We start from the raw sequence: 17,699 nt of genomic DNA, 5'->3' as shown, positions 1-17,699 counted from the left end.
TGGTTATATCTCAAGACCTGTCCGATGTCTAATCTTTAATCCTGGTCCATTTCCAACTCAGCTCCTTCTCTCTCTTGGTCTCCATGTTTGCATTTGGAGTCATATCTACCTCCTTCCACAGCCAGAAAGCCAAGATTTCCCTGGCCTGGTTCCCTATGTTCTGCCACTTGTTTGGACTAAGGTATTTCTCACTTACCTCCTTAAGCTCATTCTGATTTCTGAGCAAGAATTCCGTCCTGGCTAAAACTACAAACCAGGCTACAACTCCATCGGCCCCTGCCCCTTGTGTCATACCAGGATGTGGGGTCTGGTTTTTCACTGAACTCTGCGTCTTCTGATGGGATGGTCAGTCAAGGACATCTGATGCCAGGTGAAGGTCACAGAAAAACAAGAGATGAACACAACAGGAGCAAACACAGGCCAGGAGAGCACTTTCATAACTTCTCTCCACCTGCCCCAGCCCTGCCACCTTTTCTCACTCACTGTCTTCCGCTGGCTCTAAAAGCTGTGCCTGTGTTCAAGCCTGGCGAGTGCAGGTGGTTCTCAGCGCCTTTCCAGATTCCTACCACCTGGGTCCAACCTCCTACAGTGCAGCGTAGCGCTTATCCAAACCCCGTGCTGTTCCCATATTCTAGGAAATCAGCCCTCGGTTGAAGGTGGTCGGACTTGTCCTCTGAAATGCACTGGCAGGGAAGAGAAAGAGTTAAAACTTTGTGAGGACATAGCCCCCCAGGTGTGGCGAGTGTCCCAGCACCTTCAGAGGCGGTCCTTTCCGTCAGAGCTGCCTGAGATAAAAACAAGACGTGACTTAAGAACACACTTGGAATAGCACAGTGGCTGGAAGCACCATGCTTCTGAAAACAGTGAAAAAAAAGTCCCCAGTTTCCTCTGAAAGTATTTATTTTTTAAATCAGAAAGATGTTGATTTGTGATCCTAGCCAGCAGCTGTAACTAGGTGGTTCAGAATAGACTCTTGACTTAAGGTGCTCTTTTCTGCCTTTTCATCATATCAACATGTAACTTTGCCTGCTTTATTTTTAGATTTACTGAGTGTTCTCAGGGTAGCAAATTCAAAGGAAAGGAATAAACAAATTGGGTTGTATTTCAAGCTGGGGCTGAGATTTGACAGGAGAAACCTTGGAAATTAACAGGGGAGCAGAGTTCCTAGAGCCCCTCTTTGCCGACACTGGGATTTATGGCAGTTTGTTAGTGGGGGAGCTGGGTTACTTCAGTGCCAGAGAACACACCTAGGGTCACTCTGCCATAGGCCAAGGGATGCCCAGGTATGTGCGTGCAGGAGGACACGCCCTGGATCCATAAACATGGCTGTTTATCCTGAAGCATCTATTAATATTTACCGTCGATCAGAGGCAGGAAGGGACCATTGCCAATACCTGCTTCCCTGTGGTTTCCTAGAAAATTAGAGGGTTGAAAATGTGATGATTTTTCCTTATATGGATGAAGCATTTCTGGAAATCCAAAACGTAACTTTAAGCTATCAGCTCTGCTCACTTCCATTCTGGTCCCTTGGCTACTCCCCTACCCCACCGCCTTCCCTGAGAGAAGAGAGCAAATGCGCTGCTGACTTCTGATCTGACATCTCTTGGGTTTTCTTTTTTTTTTTGGGGGGGGGGTGTCACTGTACAATACATGCTCATGAAACTTGTGATATCAGTTGTCTGTGGCCTAATAGAATATTCTTCTGTCAGAAGTCACAGAAATAGTGATGATTGTTTAAGCTGGAATGCAGATGTGTGGGCATGCAAACATACGCCCATGCAGTCAGCTTTTGCTCTGCAGCGAGGCCACTGGGTGATGTCTTTAGAGCCTGATCATTCCTGGGCTGTTGACACTGCAGCTCAGTGCCACACGGGCAATGAGCATCTACTGGCTGAACTTGAAGTTTCCATTCTGCTTGGATAATTGTCTTATTTAAAAACATAAGAAATAGAAGCACTGTTGCAGATATGAGCATTATAATTACAGGTTTGCAAACCTAGTAAATGAATGTAAACAAACAAACACCATTCTCAGTGACAGGCTAGTCTCCAGAAACTGAATGCAAGATCAGTGTCACTAAATAGGCTTCTTTGTTACCATTTCCATTTGTCTTGAAGATATCACTGGGTCTTCTTTATGGGGACTGTCTTTAAAATGCAAATGTTGTTTCATCTGATATGGCTATACTGTATACATGTATATATCTATTAAAAAAAAACAGACATAACGAGATTAACGGGACTACATAAAATTCTTTCTGGATACATAAACAACAATGAAAACAGTTTTTAAAATGAACAGGCATTAACAGTATAAATAAAGTGTCTAAAGTATTTAATGGCCTTTAATACAGTCAACTACACCAGCCCTGAAACGGTGTTAAATACTTTTTTGCAAAGCTGTCAAATGCAACACTGAAAAATTGGTATTTCCTGGCCAAGGAGCACAGAGTGGGGTGGGGTAAGTATTCCGTGGGTTTTTCTGATGTTCTCATGCTGGATTTTTGTCTCCCCCCCCGCTCAGGGCTGATCGTCGCGACCTTGGCCGTCTGCTGGATGCCTAACCAGGTGCGGCGGATCATGGCTGCCTCCAGGCCCAAGTACGACTGGACGAAGACCTACTTCCAGACGTACATGACCCTCCTGCCCTTCTCGGACACCTGCTTCTACCTGAGCTCGGTCATCAACCCGCTGCTGTACAACGTGTCCTCGCGGCAGTTCCGCGCGGCCTTCTGGCAGGTGCTGCTCTGCCGCCTGCGCCTGCAGCACGCCAACCAGGAGAGGCGCCTGCGGGGCCTGCGGGCCCCGGGCAGCGCCAGTGCCAGCGCCCGCTCCGCGCGCCCGCTGCTCTCGGCTCCCCAGCGCGGCGCCTCTGCCAGGACCAAGGTTTTCCTAAGCACTTTCCAGAGCCACACAGAAGCCACGCCGGAGCCTGCGGCCCAGCACCTGAGCCTCGAGTCGCCAGAGCCCGAGGGGGAGACAAAACCAGCCGGTTCTGCAGCGGAGAACGGTTTCCAGGAGCATGAAGTGTGAATGTCAAGTAAGAGAACCTTGAGTGCGAACCAGCCCTCCCCCGATGACGGCAACATTCCCCACACACAGCAGTGACAAAACCACCTGCACCCCGTCGGGGACGGGCGTGGAAGCTAGGGGCCCCGGGGAAGGCCGGCGCCCACGTCAGTGTCCTTGAGGGCTGGCTGCACCGCCGCGACTCTGGTTACAGGTGGGAACTTCCAATCCATCCCCTCCCTCCTCTTAAGTACACACTGAAAATTCAGTCGGACTGAATTTATTCAGAGCTTACGGAAATGTTTTACACTGAGCTCTTTCATTGTTTGCAAAGGAACTAAAAGACAGAACGCAGGCTCCCTACCCAGAATCAAAGGACACCCAGAGATCTCACGGAGCGGGGGGCGAGGGTCAGGGCAACACAGGCGGGCGGGCGGCTCACTCAGCAGCGCGCCAGGGTCAGGGCCGACTTGAGGAGCAGGATGGTGGCGGGGAGCCCTGGCCGGAGGGCCGAGGCCGAGCTGCTCCTTTTCTTGGGCCGGGGCCCGTTGCACAGAGGGGTGTTACAGCAACTGATGCACACTGAGTTCAGTTTCCCTGGGGAGCAGAAGGACTGGTACCCCGCCGAGGCGATGAGGCAGGCTGCCGAAGACGCGCAGGACTTGCGGTACATGATCCCTGCAACACAGACCCAAGGGAGTCGGTTAGCCTGCGCCCCTCTGCGCTCTGATCCCAGCGTGTCATCCCTCCTCGCACAGCCCAAAGGCTTGGCGGGGCAGGAAGGTGCTTTGTTTCACTGAGCCTCCCAAAATACATGAGGGTCACTGTAAAGAAGGCACTCATCATTTCACCACTTTTGACAGAACTGTCAAACTATTTGAGACGCAATGCTAGCAAATAAAGAGCTGTCAAACCAAAGTCCACTTTTTTTTTAAGTTAGAATTCACTGTGTACTAGATACAGCTTTTTACTTTTGTTTGTTCAAACTATTTCATGCCACCACAAGCTGTGTGTCTAGGTCTAATTTCTATTATTACTTTATGAGGGACACAGAGATGGCTCTCAACTATGTATTTTATTAAATCATGGAATTTTCTGAATAAAAACCCTACTGAAGGGGCCCTGATTTTTCTCAGGTTGAGAGGATCCACAGGGTTAAGTGAGGGGTGGTCTGGCTGATGGTGTGTCCAAAAACGGCTTTATTCTCAGGCAAGCATTGCTCTTAGATCATATGGTCATTTGCCCAGGTAGTGCTTAACGCCTGTGTGGGCACATAAAGGAGCTTCCTGAAAGGACTGGAGGGCCCATCTTAAGGAGTACAAGTGTCATGTCCAAATTGCAGCACAGCCATCAAATTGGGGTGTCTTTGGTAATCATACGACTTTGTAAAGCTGGAAGTTTACTCAATTCAGCTAAGCTTATTTGATTTCCTGTATGCCAGGCACTCTTCAGAGAGCTATGGTGTCCCAGACCATTTACTACCTGCAAGGGAGGCCCCCATGGCCATCCCCATTTTACAGATGGGATGCCTAAGGCAAGAGAGGTTTAGCTAACTGGCCCAAAGTCACACTACTAAAAAGTAGAGCAGCTGGGATTTGAATGTAGTATTCTGGCTCCATGCCATTAAGTCCATATTACTGTATAGCAAAGCAGATAGTCAATAAATGACAAAATGGTTTGGTTTGTTTTCTTTTGGGGTGGGCTTTACTCTGAAGATAGCTTTTGGTGTATGTGTGGCTCTTTTGTATCACTTTTTTTTATTGAGAGATAATTTGACCAAAAATAATAAATATATGTAATGCTAAAGTTATACCTGGAAGTGAATAGTGTAGCCTCTTTGCTGCCCTGCACAGCTGAGGGGTACATTCCAGCAGTAGCCAGAGTGCCTTTCCCTCTGCCTCCCTGTAGCTGTATGTTTGCAGGTGTTGCTTTGGGGCTCCCCTTTCCCCCTGAAGAATGGCTGCTTTTGGTGCTGGAGAAGCAGTAAAGACTTAAGCTGCCTTAAACTTTCAAGAAGGGGATAAAGAAATGCCTTAGATTTACATTAAAACATGTAGTTTTGTCATTTTTTCCCCTACATACGTTTGTATGGATTGATTTTCTACCACCACTAAAAAGGCCTGGAAGTAGCTGCTCTGGTAAGGTAATGCCCATGGACAAAGGAGGTACGCGGTGGGGAGAGAAGAGGCGCTGTTTAATTTCTAAGGAACATGCTACATAGCCTCTACATTTCCCATTCATTGCCCATTGCTGGAAATAAAGTTTTGCTCACTATCTCTTTATTCTTAAAGCACTCTCTATCATTTGGCAGTTCAACTTCAGTAAACTTTTGCCTTTATTTTAAAAATTCAAAAATATTTACTGAATATATTTTTCACTGTAAAATATGTTTAGACTCCTTCCAGTCCCAGGTTCTCAGAGGTATGCACTCATCAGTTTTGGATGCCTGTTTCTAAATAAAGTGTGTGCGTGCATGCACAAACATTTAACAGAATTACATCGTATATGCTATTCTATAATTTCCATTTTTACTTAATGACATGGCTGAGGATTAATTTTTAAGCCTAACAAAATGGCCATAAATGCATACATATCTATAATTACTTTAAATGTAAATGGACTAAATTCTCCAATCAAAAAGACAGGTGGTTAAATGGATTTAAAAAACAAGACCCATCCATACGCTGCCTACAGGAGGCTCACTTCAGATAACACACACCGGATTATGAAGGGGTGGGAAAAGATATTCCATGCAAATAGAGCCAAAAGAAAGCGGGAGTAGCTATACTTTTCAGACAAAATCGACTTTAAAACAGGTGGTAATAAGAGACAAAAATTATGTATTACATAATGGTAAGGGGTCAGTCCAGCAAGAGAATATATAACATTTGAAAATATACACCCAACGTAGAAGCAGGTAAATATATAAAGCAGATATTAATAGAGCAAACGGGAGAAATAGACAGCAATACAATAGTTGTAGGGGACTTTAATACACCATTACATCAATGGATAGATCATCCAGACAGAAAATCAATAAGGAAACACTGACCTTAAAAACCATGTTAGACAAGATAGACTTAGATATATAAAAACATTCCACCCAAAAGCAACAGAATACACATTTTTCTTAAGTGCACATTCAACATTCTGCAGGATAGAACATGTGTGAGGACACAAAATGAATCTTAATAAATGTAAGATTGAAATCATATTAAGCATGTTTTCTGACTAAATGATATAAAACTAGAAATTGGTTACAAGAAAAAATGAAAATTCACCAATAGGTGGAAATTAAACAACATGCTATTGAACAACCAAACAGGTCAAAAAAGAACACATAAGAAAAACAAGAAAAAAATACCTTGAGACAAATGAAACTTAAGGAATGTGGGAAAAGCAGTTCTAAAAGGGAGGTTCATGGTGATAAATGCCTATCTCAAGAAATAAGAAAACCCTCAAACATACTTCAGAGAACTGCAAAGAGAAAAAAAAAAGTCCAAAATCAGACAGTAATGAAACAAACTAAAAGACAATAGAAATGATCAATGAAACCAAGATATTTTGCATAAAAAATATAAACAAAATTGACAAACCTTTAGGTAGACTTACCGAGAAAGACTCAAATACAACCAGAAATGAAAAAAGAGACAAGAGATATTACAGAAATATAAAGGATCATAAAAGACTACTATGAACAATTATACTCCAACAATTGTACAAGCTAGAAGAAATGAAAAAATTCCTAGAAACATAACCTTCCAAGATTGAATCATGAAGAAATAGAAAATCTGAACAGACTAATTACTAGTAAGGGGATTGAATCAGTAACCAAAAACTTCCCAACAAACGAAAGTCCAGGACCAGACAGCTTCACAGGTGAAGTCTACCTAACATTCAAAAAAGAATTAATACCAATCCTTCCCAAACTCTTCCAAAAAATAGAACAGGAGGGAACATTTTTAAACTCATTTTACATGGCCAACATTACCCAGATACCAAAAACCAGACAAGAAAACCACAAGAAAAGAAAATTACAGTCCCATATTCTTGATGAACACAGCTATAAAAATCCTCAACAAAATATTAGCAAAGGAAATTCAACAATACATTAAAAGGATTAATACATCATGATCAAATATTTATTCCAGGGATGCAAGGATGGTTCAACCTCCACAAATCCATCCTTAACAAAATCAAGGATAAAATCATATCATGCCAATAGATGCTGAAAAATCATATGACAAAATTTAACATTCATTATGATAAAAACTCACCAACATGAGTACAGAGAGAACTTACCTCAACATAGTAAATATATGACAAGCCCACAGCTAACATCATACTCAACATTGAAAAGCTGAAAGCTTTTCTTCTAAGATCAGAAACAAGGCAAGAATGTCCACACTCGCTCGCCACTTTTATTCAACATAGTGTTGGAGGTACTAGTTAAAGTAATTAGCCAAGAAAATAAATAAAAGGCATCCAAATTGGAAAGGAAGAAGTAAAGATGTCACTATTTGTAGATGACATATTATGTATCTATTAAAATCCTAAAGACTACACAAATGAAAAACTAAGTTAATTCAGTCAAGTTGCAGGGCACAAAATCAATATACAAAAATCTGTTACATTTCTATACACTAAAAATGAACTATCAGAAAGAGAAATCAAGAAAACAGTTCCATTTACAACTGCATGAAAAGGATTAAAATACCTAGAAATAAATTTATCCAAGGAGGTGAAATACCTGTATATTGACAACTATAAGACACTGATAAAATAAATTTAAGAAGATGCAAATAAATGGAAAGATATGGAAGAATTAATAGTCTTAAAATGTCCATACCACCCAAAGCAATCTATAGATTCAACACAATCACTATCAAAATTGCAATAATATTTTTCACAGAAACAGAGCAAACAATTATAAAATTTGTATGGGACCAAAAGACCCTAAAGAGCTAAAGGAACCTTGCTAAAGAAGAATAAAGCTGGAAATCACTCTCTGATTTCAAACTATATTACAAAACTATAGCAATCAAAACAGTATGGTATTGGCATAAAAACTGACAGATGAATAGAACTGAATGAAGAGCCCAGAAAAAAACCTAAGCATATGTTAAATTGATTTATGATAAAGTAGCCAGTAACTTGCAATGGGAAAAGGAAAGTCTCTTCAATAAACGGTGCTGGGAAAACTGGATGGCGATGTGAAAGAAAAATGAAACTGGACCACGATCTTGAATCATACCCAAAAGTTTACTCAAAATGGATTAAAGACTTGAATGTAAGACCTGAAGCCACAAAATTCCTTCAAGTATACATAGGCAGTAAGCTCCTTGGCCTTGGTCTTGGCAATAACTTTATTTGACGACCAAAGCAAAGGCAACAAAAATGAAAAACACTTGGGACTACATCAAATTAAAATATTTTTCACAGCAAAGGAAACTATTAACAAACTAAAAAGGCAACCTACTGAATTTGAGAAAATATTTTCAAATTAATATACCTGATAAAGGGCTAATACCCAAAATATAGAAGGAACTCATACAACTCAATAGCAAAAAAGGACCAGAACCAACCAAATAACAAAAATAACCCAAAACAAAAACATCAAATAAAAATGCAGAGGATTTGAATAGACATTTCAAAAAAAAGACATACAATAGCCAAAAGGTACATGAAAAGATGCTCAACATCACTCATCATCAGGGAATTGCAAATTAAAACTAAATTAGATATCACCTCACACCTGTTAGAAATAAGTGTTGGCGAGGAAGTGGAGAAAACAGAACCCCTGTGCACTGTTGGTGGGAATGTAAATTGGTGCAGCCATGATAGAAAACAATATCGAGGTTCCAAGAAATTACAAATAGAACTACCACATGATCCAGCAAATTTCACTTGTGGGTATTTATCCAAAGAAAACAAAAACACTAATTTGGAAAAAAAAAAATAAGTAAATATATATGTATGTATGTATGTATGTATATATACATACACCCCTTGTGTTCATTGCAGCATTGCTTGCAATTAATGAATAAAGAAGTGGTACATATATACATTGGAACACTATACAGACATAAAATGGGATGAAATCTTGCCATCTGCAACAACATGGACCTTGCAGACATTATGCTAAAAGAAATAACTCAGAGAAAGACAAATGCCATATTATCTCACCTATATGTGGAATCTAAGTCAACAGCAACAACAACCCAAGCTCACAGATACAGAGAACACACTGGTGGTTGCCAGAGGCACACGGTGACTAGTTAGTATTATATTGCATATTTGAAAGTAGCTAAGAGAGAAAATCTTAGAAGTCCTCATCACATGAAAAAAATTAAAACTATGTATGGTGATGGACGTTAACTAGACTTATTGTGGTTAGCATTTCACAATATATACACGTATCAAATTAAAAAAAGAAAGCAAAATATGGGTGGACAATACTTTCCTCTTTCCCTCCTACCTTCCTTTTATTATTTTTTTTATTATTTTTAAAAAATACATCTTTATTGATTTCAGAGAGAAGAAAGGCGAGAGAGAGAGAAACATCAATGATGAGAGAGTCATTGATCGGCTGCCTCCTGCACGCCCCCGACTGGGGATCGAGCCGCAACCCGGGCATGTGCCCTGATGGGGAATCGAACCCTGATCGCCTGGGTCCTAGGTTGACGCTCAACCGCTGAGCCACGGCTGGCCGGGCCCTCCTACCTTCCTTTTAAAACTATTTATTTAACCACGGAGTTCATGCTCCTTACTATATATACAATTTTAAGAACTCTACAAACATTAACTCATTTAATCATTGTACTAACTAGCAATAATGGCTCCATGGTGAGACAGGCAGAGAGGTTAAGTGATGTGGTTAGGGGCCATGCAGGTGATTATATGGTAGAGGATTTGAAATCAGGAATCTTGGCTTTAGAATCTCTGCTCTATGATACACACCCACTGGGGGAAAAATGGCAAAAATTACATACACATACATACATTTTGTATACCTACGTGTACAATATTCCTGTAAGAGTACACAAGAGACAACATTGGTTGTCTCTGGGTGGGCGTACTGGGTGGCCAGAGGACAGGGTACGAAAGAAAACTAGACCCTTTTTACCATCTGAAATCAGAACAATGCAGGTGAAGAACTTTTTTAAAAACCCTCAAGTAAACAATGCCTTCTCTTTCCCTGTGCGGCTGTCCCTTCCCCGCTGTGTCCACCAGGGGGCCCCTGGGAACGAATGCATTCCTAAGAAGAGAGCTAGAGAGATGCCCCAAAGCCCAAATCGCTGGGCCACAGGGCAGGGGCGCTTGTCTCTGTCAGTCTTTCCATTTTTCCTTTAACCCAGCTTCCACGAGCTCAGATCTGGGCCCAGGAGAGCAGGAGCTGCAGGTAAACCAGAAAGGATCCCCTCAGGAACTGCTGATGGAGTGTCAGAGCAATCTGGAAGGATAGCTAATAATTGAAAATATACAAATCCAACAGTTCCACTTCTTGCCATTTACCCTTCAAAACAAACACACATACTTTCATAGGTGCACATCCTTAATAGGAAAAGGGTACATTTATACTACGGGGTGTTAAGTGGCAGTTGAAACTATAGAGCTCTATATTGATCAGGCTCAATTTACTGATTATTAAATTATTCCTATATTGACGTGGTTCTTAATAAGTGGAACAATGAATTTCAAAATGATCTATAAATATACCATTTATGTAAGAAAAAAACACAAAGCAATACAGTATGTGCTGTTGCAGTATGTCTGTAGGTGTGTGTGAGTGCATGCACATGTGTGCGTGTGTGTGTGTGTGTGTACACATCTCTAATAAAATCAGAGAGAGAGGTCCAGAAGGCTCACACTTGAGCAGCAGTAGTCACTTTAGGGCTGGGCCACAGTCAGAAAGCACTTTAGATTTATTTGTGATATCTGAATGTTTTACAGTGGGAATGCATTCACGAATTGCAACAGTGATGATAAACTAAGAAAAAGTATAAACTGAACTCTGAGCCTTGCAGCACATGACACCAGGGTGGCACACGGGGACATCACTCCACCCAGAATGCAGCCCAGCTTCACGGCATTGGAGCTTTCCTGGGAACTCAGATGGGTTTGGACAAGGGTGTCACGGCTCTGCGAGACTTCAGCAGTGCTGTAGGCAGGAGGTGGTGTCTGGGCTGTACCAGGCCATGGATTTGGTTTTCCTGCTGCTTTATGGCTATTCTGGGACTCTCAGCAGCCACTCGCTGCCGGAGAAGGCAGTGTCCAAGAGCCAGAGTGAGAGACTTCCCCAAACAGTTGAGGGATGTTCCTTCCCTACTTGACTTTTAATCATTTCTAATACACTTCTGATTTTACTCTTGTATCTTTATTAATAGAAGGCAGCTCTAGCAATTAGAAAAGTGCCTGGCACATAATAAGGACTCATTAAATATTTATTGAATGAATGAGTGAATGAATGGAGAAAGGGGAAAAGACAGAAGGACGGACCATTTGAAGGGGACCCTGAAGTCCCATGATAGTGGATACTTCTCTGACTAGCTGCAACTGAAATTTTATTCCAAGGCTGGCGGGACCTGGGTGACACAGGTTGTTACATAGAGCTAAAACCAGCCTCTAGTCTTGTTGATCCAGGCAGGGCTGTGAGAGGCTGGAACTCAGTGATGGGGATTCACACCCAGAGCCAGCAGGCTCCGCAGGTTAGGAAAGGCCATCCGTCTGCAGAGCTGGGCTAATCCCGCTTGCACAGCCACTCCGCCCCGCAGGGACACAGAGGCGCATCCTGCCAGTGCCAAGTCACTTCTCACGGCTCTAATCTGCGGACTGGAAGTGCGCTTGTGGAACACCCCATCCTGTATCGCCACATTAATCAAGACACCCAGCGTTTAAAACTTTAATTCTCCTTAAGTCTTTAGAGAGGGGATGGCTTCCTGGGGCTCTTGGATTTAGATGGTGGCTACGCTCACTTAAAGCATACCACAAATTGTTCGCTTCGAGGAAGTCGCTGTATTAATCTGCCTTATTTAGGATGTGAATGATGGGCATGCTGAGGAATAAAGGAAAAGGTAAAAAAAAAAAAAATACAGGGTTACTTCCAGGGGAGCTCATTCCACTGCAGCGATTGTGCCTGTTCCCTGGGACCTGCGCTATTTGACTTTGAAGGAAATATTCTTCCAAGAATTATGCTGAAAACATAAAACATGGAAATAAGGAAGAGCAAATTGGGCCCTTTGTACCCTACACACTAGAATTAAGTATATATTTGGATTGAAATGCATCCAAATAAATGGTGTAAACACATTTCTGTTCCATAGTGTGTCCTTGTTTTATAGGCACTAGGAATGATCCTTTCAAGTCAAGTGAACCGTGTGTAAGGCGCTTGGTAAAGCACCTGGCACAAAGTAGGTTCTATGTAAGTGTTTGCTACTGCAGTTATCATCACATCATCATTTCATCACCATCATCTCATCATCACCATCTCATCTCAACATCATCTCATATCATGATCATCTCCATCATCATCTCCATCATATCATCTTCATCATCTGAACATCATCTCATATCATCTCCATCATCATCTCCATCATATCTTTATCATCTCATATCATCATGATCATCTCATCAACATCTCAACATCATCTCATATCATCACCATCATCTCCATCATCATCATCTCATATCATCATCTGACCACGAGGCACTTCCTCATTTGCACCCTTAATTCACACAGGTAGCTACCTGTTGAGTTCATACACCTCATGGCACATCACTCAGAGGGGACAGTGACTTCAGTCCTAACTGAATGATTTGCTCTGACATTTAAAATGACTGGCTCCTCTTTCCCCAACAGCTGTTCACACTCTATCCCAGCTCCTCCTGGGCTGTATCTAGGCCATGTTTCAGCAGACATGGTAGCACTGTATTCAGATGGAGGAGGGCCAGAGGCAGGCCAGGAGGTGGGGCAGGAGGGGGAGCGAGGAAGAAAGAAGTGTTAGATGTGGATGCTGGATGGCCCCTGTCGTCTTCTTTGCAGCAAGCACTCCATCAGGTGTCGGGCTTGCTTTACAGGGTTGAATTATTGATCACACGAGGGGAAGAAGAAAGATGGTGTTTTCTTTCTTTGAGTCCAGCTCTCTTTGCTTGCTCCTAACATACCTGGGTCACTACAGATTGAGTGGGCAGGATAAAATGCATCTGAAACAGCTCTGCTTGAAGGCAGCTGGCCCAGCGGTGGTCTCAGCTCTGGAATCCCACATAACTGAGACCTATAGCATGGATCCAAGACTAGCATCATGGCCCTGCAGTCTCAAGGCTGCCCTGGCTGGCAGCAGACAGACATGAGAACTTTTTAATGTCCTGAATCGCTGGTGCGATGCTATCCCTTTGGCCAAAACTCTATGTTACCAAGGTTCTTCACGAAGGGAGTGGGCTGGTCCTAGTGCACCCACCCACTCCCTGGGTAGGAACAGAAGCACTCCAGCAGGTGGGAGCTGCTCAAGCGTGGTTCTCAGACATCAGTCTGCAGAAGGATTACAGGGGCATTCCTTAAACACACAGGTTCCCAGGCCAGCCTCAGGTGATTGTGACACAGGGGGTCTGAACTTCCATGTTACCACCTTGGTACGGAGAGAGCAAGTGCAGACCCTAAGTGTACACTGTAACTTGTCCAGGGAGCGGTCCTCTTGCTGCCTGCAAAGGCTTCATTCTGCATTACAACCCGGCTCCTGCTCTGCTCTGCAGCAGGACACCTCTGGCACCCTGATGATCCACAGTGTGGAGAGGGAGAGGCGAGCTGCTTTATTCTCCACCGCTGTCCACGCTCTCCTGTGACCACATCTGCTCCCTTCCAACCCACTGTCAGGCTTCACCTGTCCTATCAGACTGATCAGATGCTGTTCATTCCACATGCTGTCAACCATTTAGCTCATGTTTGAGGTGACTGAGTTCGAAGTCCAGGACACTCCTGGGATGATCAGGGCAGTGCTAGTGTGGCCACTTCCCACTAAGGTGGTTTCCTCTCCTTGGTCCTTTAATATCCCACTGGGGTGACTTTTCCTGCTCAAAACCTACACCATATATGGTAAATTTCTATTCCAGGTGTTGGCACCCTTTTTTCTGTAATGGGTTAGATAGTAAATACTTTGGCCTTTGCAGGCCATGCAGTCTTGGTCACAATTACTGGATAGTCTATCAGAGAAGCTGCCATACCTTACATGTGAACATATGGGCACGGCTGTGCTCCTATAAAACAACATTGACTGGAACAGGCTGTATTAGTCAGCTCGGGCTGCCATAACAAAATACCCCTGACTCTGCATGGCTTAAACAGCAGAAATTTTCTCACAGTTCTGGAGCCTAGAAGTCTAAGATCAAAGTGCTGGCAAATCAGGTTTCTGTCTTTCTGGCTGGTAGACAGCTGTGTCCTCATATGGTCCGTCTGGTGTCTCTCCCTCTCTTATGAGGACACCACTCCCACTGGACCAGGGACTCACTCTAAGCCTAATTACCTCTCAAAGGTCCACACCTCCAAATGCCATCACACTGGTGGTTAGGGCTTCAACATATAAATTTTGGGGGTACACAATTCATTTCATTACACAGGCCAGTTTGCTGACCTCTATTCTATCAAAATCCAATCACCTTTACACTAAACAATCTTATCCCTCTGCCCACTCTTTCCTCTCCAGTTGGGTGACAGAAACAAGCTCCCAGCAGTCTGGAACATTTGCTTTTTGAAGAATACCAGCAAGGATCTGCCTGGGTGCCAGGGGTGTCAAAGCTACTCTACCAAAGGCCTTTGCTAATTTTACAGTATTTGTAGAATCTTTTCTCCGTATTTTGAAATATTTTAACTGAACTGTTTCTTTAGAAGGTATGCTGTTCATAGCATGTGCAAGCCCTGCAGTTGGCCTGGGCTCCACAGGGGTGGAGAGCAGCAGCTACGCTCTAACAGGAGACAGCCACAGCATGAAGGGAAAGTGAGAAAAGAAAGCAGAGTTGGAGCCACTAACTGAATGCTGTTTCCAGCATGGGCAGGATGGAGGTCTGTTGACTAAGACTTGCATTTAGGTGTCTTACAGGGGTTATATTTAAAGCCAAAACCCTGCAGGAGAACTGGAGGAGACCCCACCCCCAGGTTCTACATGGTACAGCTGTCCCTAGGAGTCATCTCTCTCACATCCCTGTTGCAATTTCCTGGGTCCTTTCTTCAGTGACTCCATATAACCAGAAGCCACCTCATTTGTGTGAGGGCCTCTTTAGTTTCAGCAGGTCTTGTTTTCTGTAACATCCTGTTTGAACCATGGTGGATCCAGAGTGCTGCTTGGGCTCTGTTCTCTTATTTTCTGTTTCAAGAAGCAAGGCAGCCTCTTAAGGCACAATATACAGCCATGAGCCCCGTCACCATGATTCAGTCAACAATGGGCCGCATGTATGACGGTGGCCTCACAGGGTTACAACAGAGCTGAGCAATTCCTATGCCCAGTGACATGGCCATTATAACGTCACAGCAAAACACACTACTTACGTGTTCACGGTGATGTACTGTAAACAGACCTATTGTGCTGCTAGTCATATAAAAGTATAGCACAAACAATTATGTGCAGTAATAATACTTTAAAATGGTAATAACTGACTTACTGGTTTATGTATTTACTACACTTTTCATCATTATTTTCGAGTGTATTCCTTCTACTTATAAAAAATAGTTCTCTCTAAAACAATATGCTGTGTTACGCTGGCAGCAGCCTCACACATCTCGTGTTTGCGTCTCCTCTTGTGCTTGACTGAATCTCGGGTCGTTTTGCACAGGAACGTGCCGGGCCGCGGCTATGCCACTCAGCCTAGGTGTGTAGCAGGCTGTGCACCTGGGTTTGTGTAAGGGCTCTCTATAATAGTCACACAACAAAATCTCTTACCAATGCATTTCTCAGGACACGTCCCCACTGTTCAGTGGTACACGGCTGTAAACTCTGATGTGGTGGCTTGTCCTCCCTGAGCTTTATGAGAATTCTCTAGATGTAGTTCTAGAGATGTTACGGTTTTCTAGGTCTTCTTAAACACATCACACTTGAGAAGAGAAAAATTAATGATTTTGTTTCTTTCAGAAAACATCACTTTCAAATGGATTTACATTGTCCAAGAGCTCATTTGAGAGAGTGGTAACGTTACTCACGCGGAAGGTATTCCTTAGCATGAAGGGCTACTGTTCACGTCTTTATTTCTTGATCGATCAAAATGACACTTAGGCTCAAAAGTCCAATTCATAGTTGCCAGCAAACATAACATTAAAAATGATATTTAATCATAAGGTATGCAAAGGAAGTTTTAAGAATGAATTGAAACTGCTAGTGCTTTTACCGCTGAAAATGACCTGGTAAGAATTACTAACAGTGCTGGAGTGTCAAGAAAGACTGGGCTGAGTGCCAGAAGATCAAGGGCCTTTCATTAATTTCTTCCATCAAGTTCTGGGTCTGGAAGAAATCTCTTTTTTTTGGAACTTAGATATAAGATTTACTGGTGACAAATACTACCAGTAAAGACCTGAGACTCCCTGCCAATTGAATCAGCTCAGGAGAGAACCCTACATACCAATGAGACCAAAACCAGAAAACCTGATTGACAAATTAAAGCAAGCAGCTCCTAACCAAAACGTGAAAAGCTAAAAAGAAAGGGAAAGGAAAGAAGAAAAACAAAAAGACACTGTGGGACACCTCACCACGACAATAACCTGTATAAACCTACTGAAGAACTCAGAGTCCCACAAATAAATCCTAGCTAGCAGGAAAAACATAATTAAGACCTTGATCCTCACGTACTGGCCTCAGTTTCCTTATCTCTGAAATGGGGTGGAAGAAGCTGAAACAGGGAATGTTCACAGTTTATTTTGCTTCTGAAATAATTCTTTACCCAATGTGAAGAACATGAACCCTGGATTCCAACAGGCCCAGGCTAGAAATCTTGCTGGAGAGAACTGAATAATGCATTTAACTTCTCGAAGCCTCAGTTTATCCTTCTGAAAAATGGAGAACATGCCCATGGAACAGAGTAAAAAAAGATTCAGGGTGAGAGTTAAGATGACCTTGCATGCAAAGTGCCTATGAGGACCAGCCCATAGTAGACCGGGGCTGGGGGGGAGGGGGTGTTAAATATGAGCCTGGAAGTATTGGAAAAACAAGACACTGTTCAAAAACATGAGGTTGAAAAAACACAGATGTCAACCTCCCAATGGACAGCTGGAGCAATTGGAGCAACAAAATATGTAACAACAGTGCTGGGTCAGAACGCATGGAATAAAGTGAGTATCCGTGAGTTCATCCTGACATACATCAGTGATTTAATAAATAAATGTTTGGCGGAGAAGGGACAGTGCTTCCTTACAGAAGAATTTCAAGTAATAAATACACCAGGAGTGAGGGAAATTGAAATTAAGATGAGAACACTACAGTTATAATTGGCAAGGGAGAGATCCACCAACAGATCCTGAAATTACCGAGCAACGTTTGAGGAGGAAACAGTAAATTTGTATAATAGTTTCAAATTATCTCCTTTACGTTACTTATTAATTAGAAAGAAAAAACATTACAGTGGAGAAGCCCAGCAGACACCATCTTAACTAAGTGATCAAAGTTAACATCACCAGTAATATGACATTAATGCCATGCACCCCTGGATAGGATGCCC

General features: G+C 42.9%; 2 protein-coding genes across 3 annotated transcripts in view; one reads left to right on the top strand and one right to left on the bottom strand.

The window, feature by feature from the left end:
- GPR39 (G protein-coupled receptor 39) overlaps positions 1–3,144 on the top strand; it is a 170,482-nt gene extending 167,338 nt beyond the window's left edge. Inside the window, exon 2 of the mRNA XM_087819438.1 lies at positions 2,524–3,144. Coding sequence (XP_087675564.1) covers positions 2,524–3,032 — 509 coding nt within the window. The 3' untranslated portion in view covers positions 3,033–3,144. The remainder of the gene's footprint in view (positions 1–2,523) is intronic.
- Positions 2,965–17,699, bottom strand: part of LYPD1 (LY6/PLAUR domain containing 1) — a 32,404-nt gene continuing 17,669 nt past the window's right edge. For both annotated transcript variants that reach the window (XM_016199496.2, XM_087819439.1), the window contains exon 3: positions 2,965–3,686. In XM_016199496.2, the coding sequence (XP_016054982.1) occupies positions 3,451–3,686 (236 nt within the window). In that variant the 3' untranslated portion in view covers positions 2,965–3,450. The remainder of the gene's footprint in view (positions 3,687–17,699) is intronic.

This window comes from Miniopterus natalensis, chromosome 8, assembly GCF_054644295.1.
Source record: "Miniopterus natalensis isolate mMinNat1 chromosome 8, mMinNat1.hap1, whole genome shotgun sequence".
NCBI lineage: Eukaryota > Metazoa > Chordata > Mammalia > Chiroptera > Miniopteridae > Miniopterus > Miniopterus natalensis.
The sequence above is the reverse complement of the archived record's forward strand: the minus strand, read 5'-3'. Positions and strand labels throughout refer to the sequence as shown.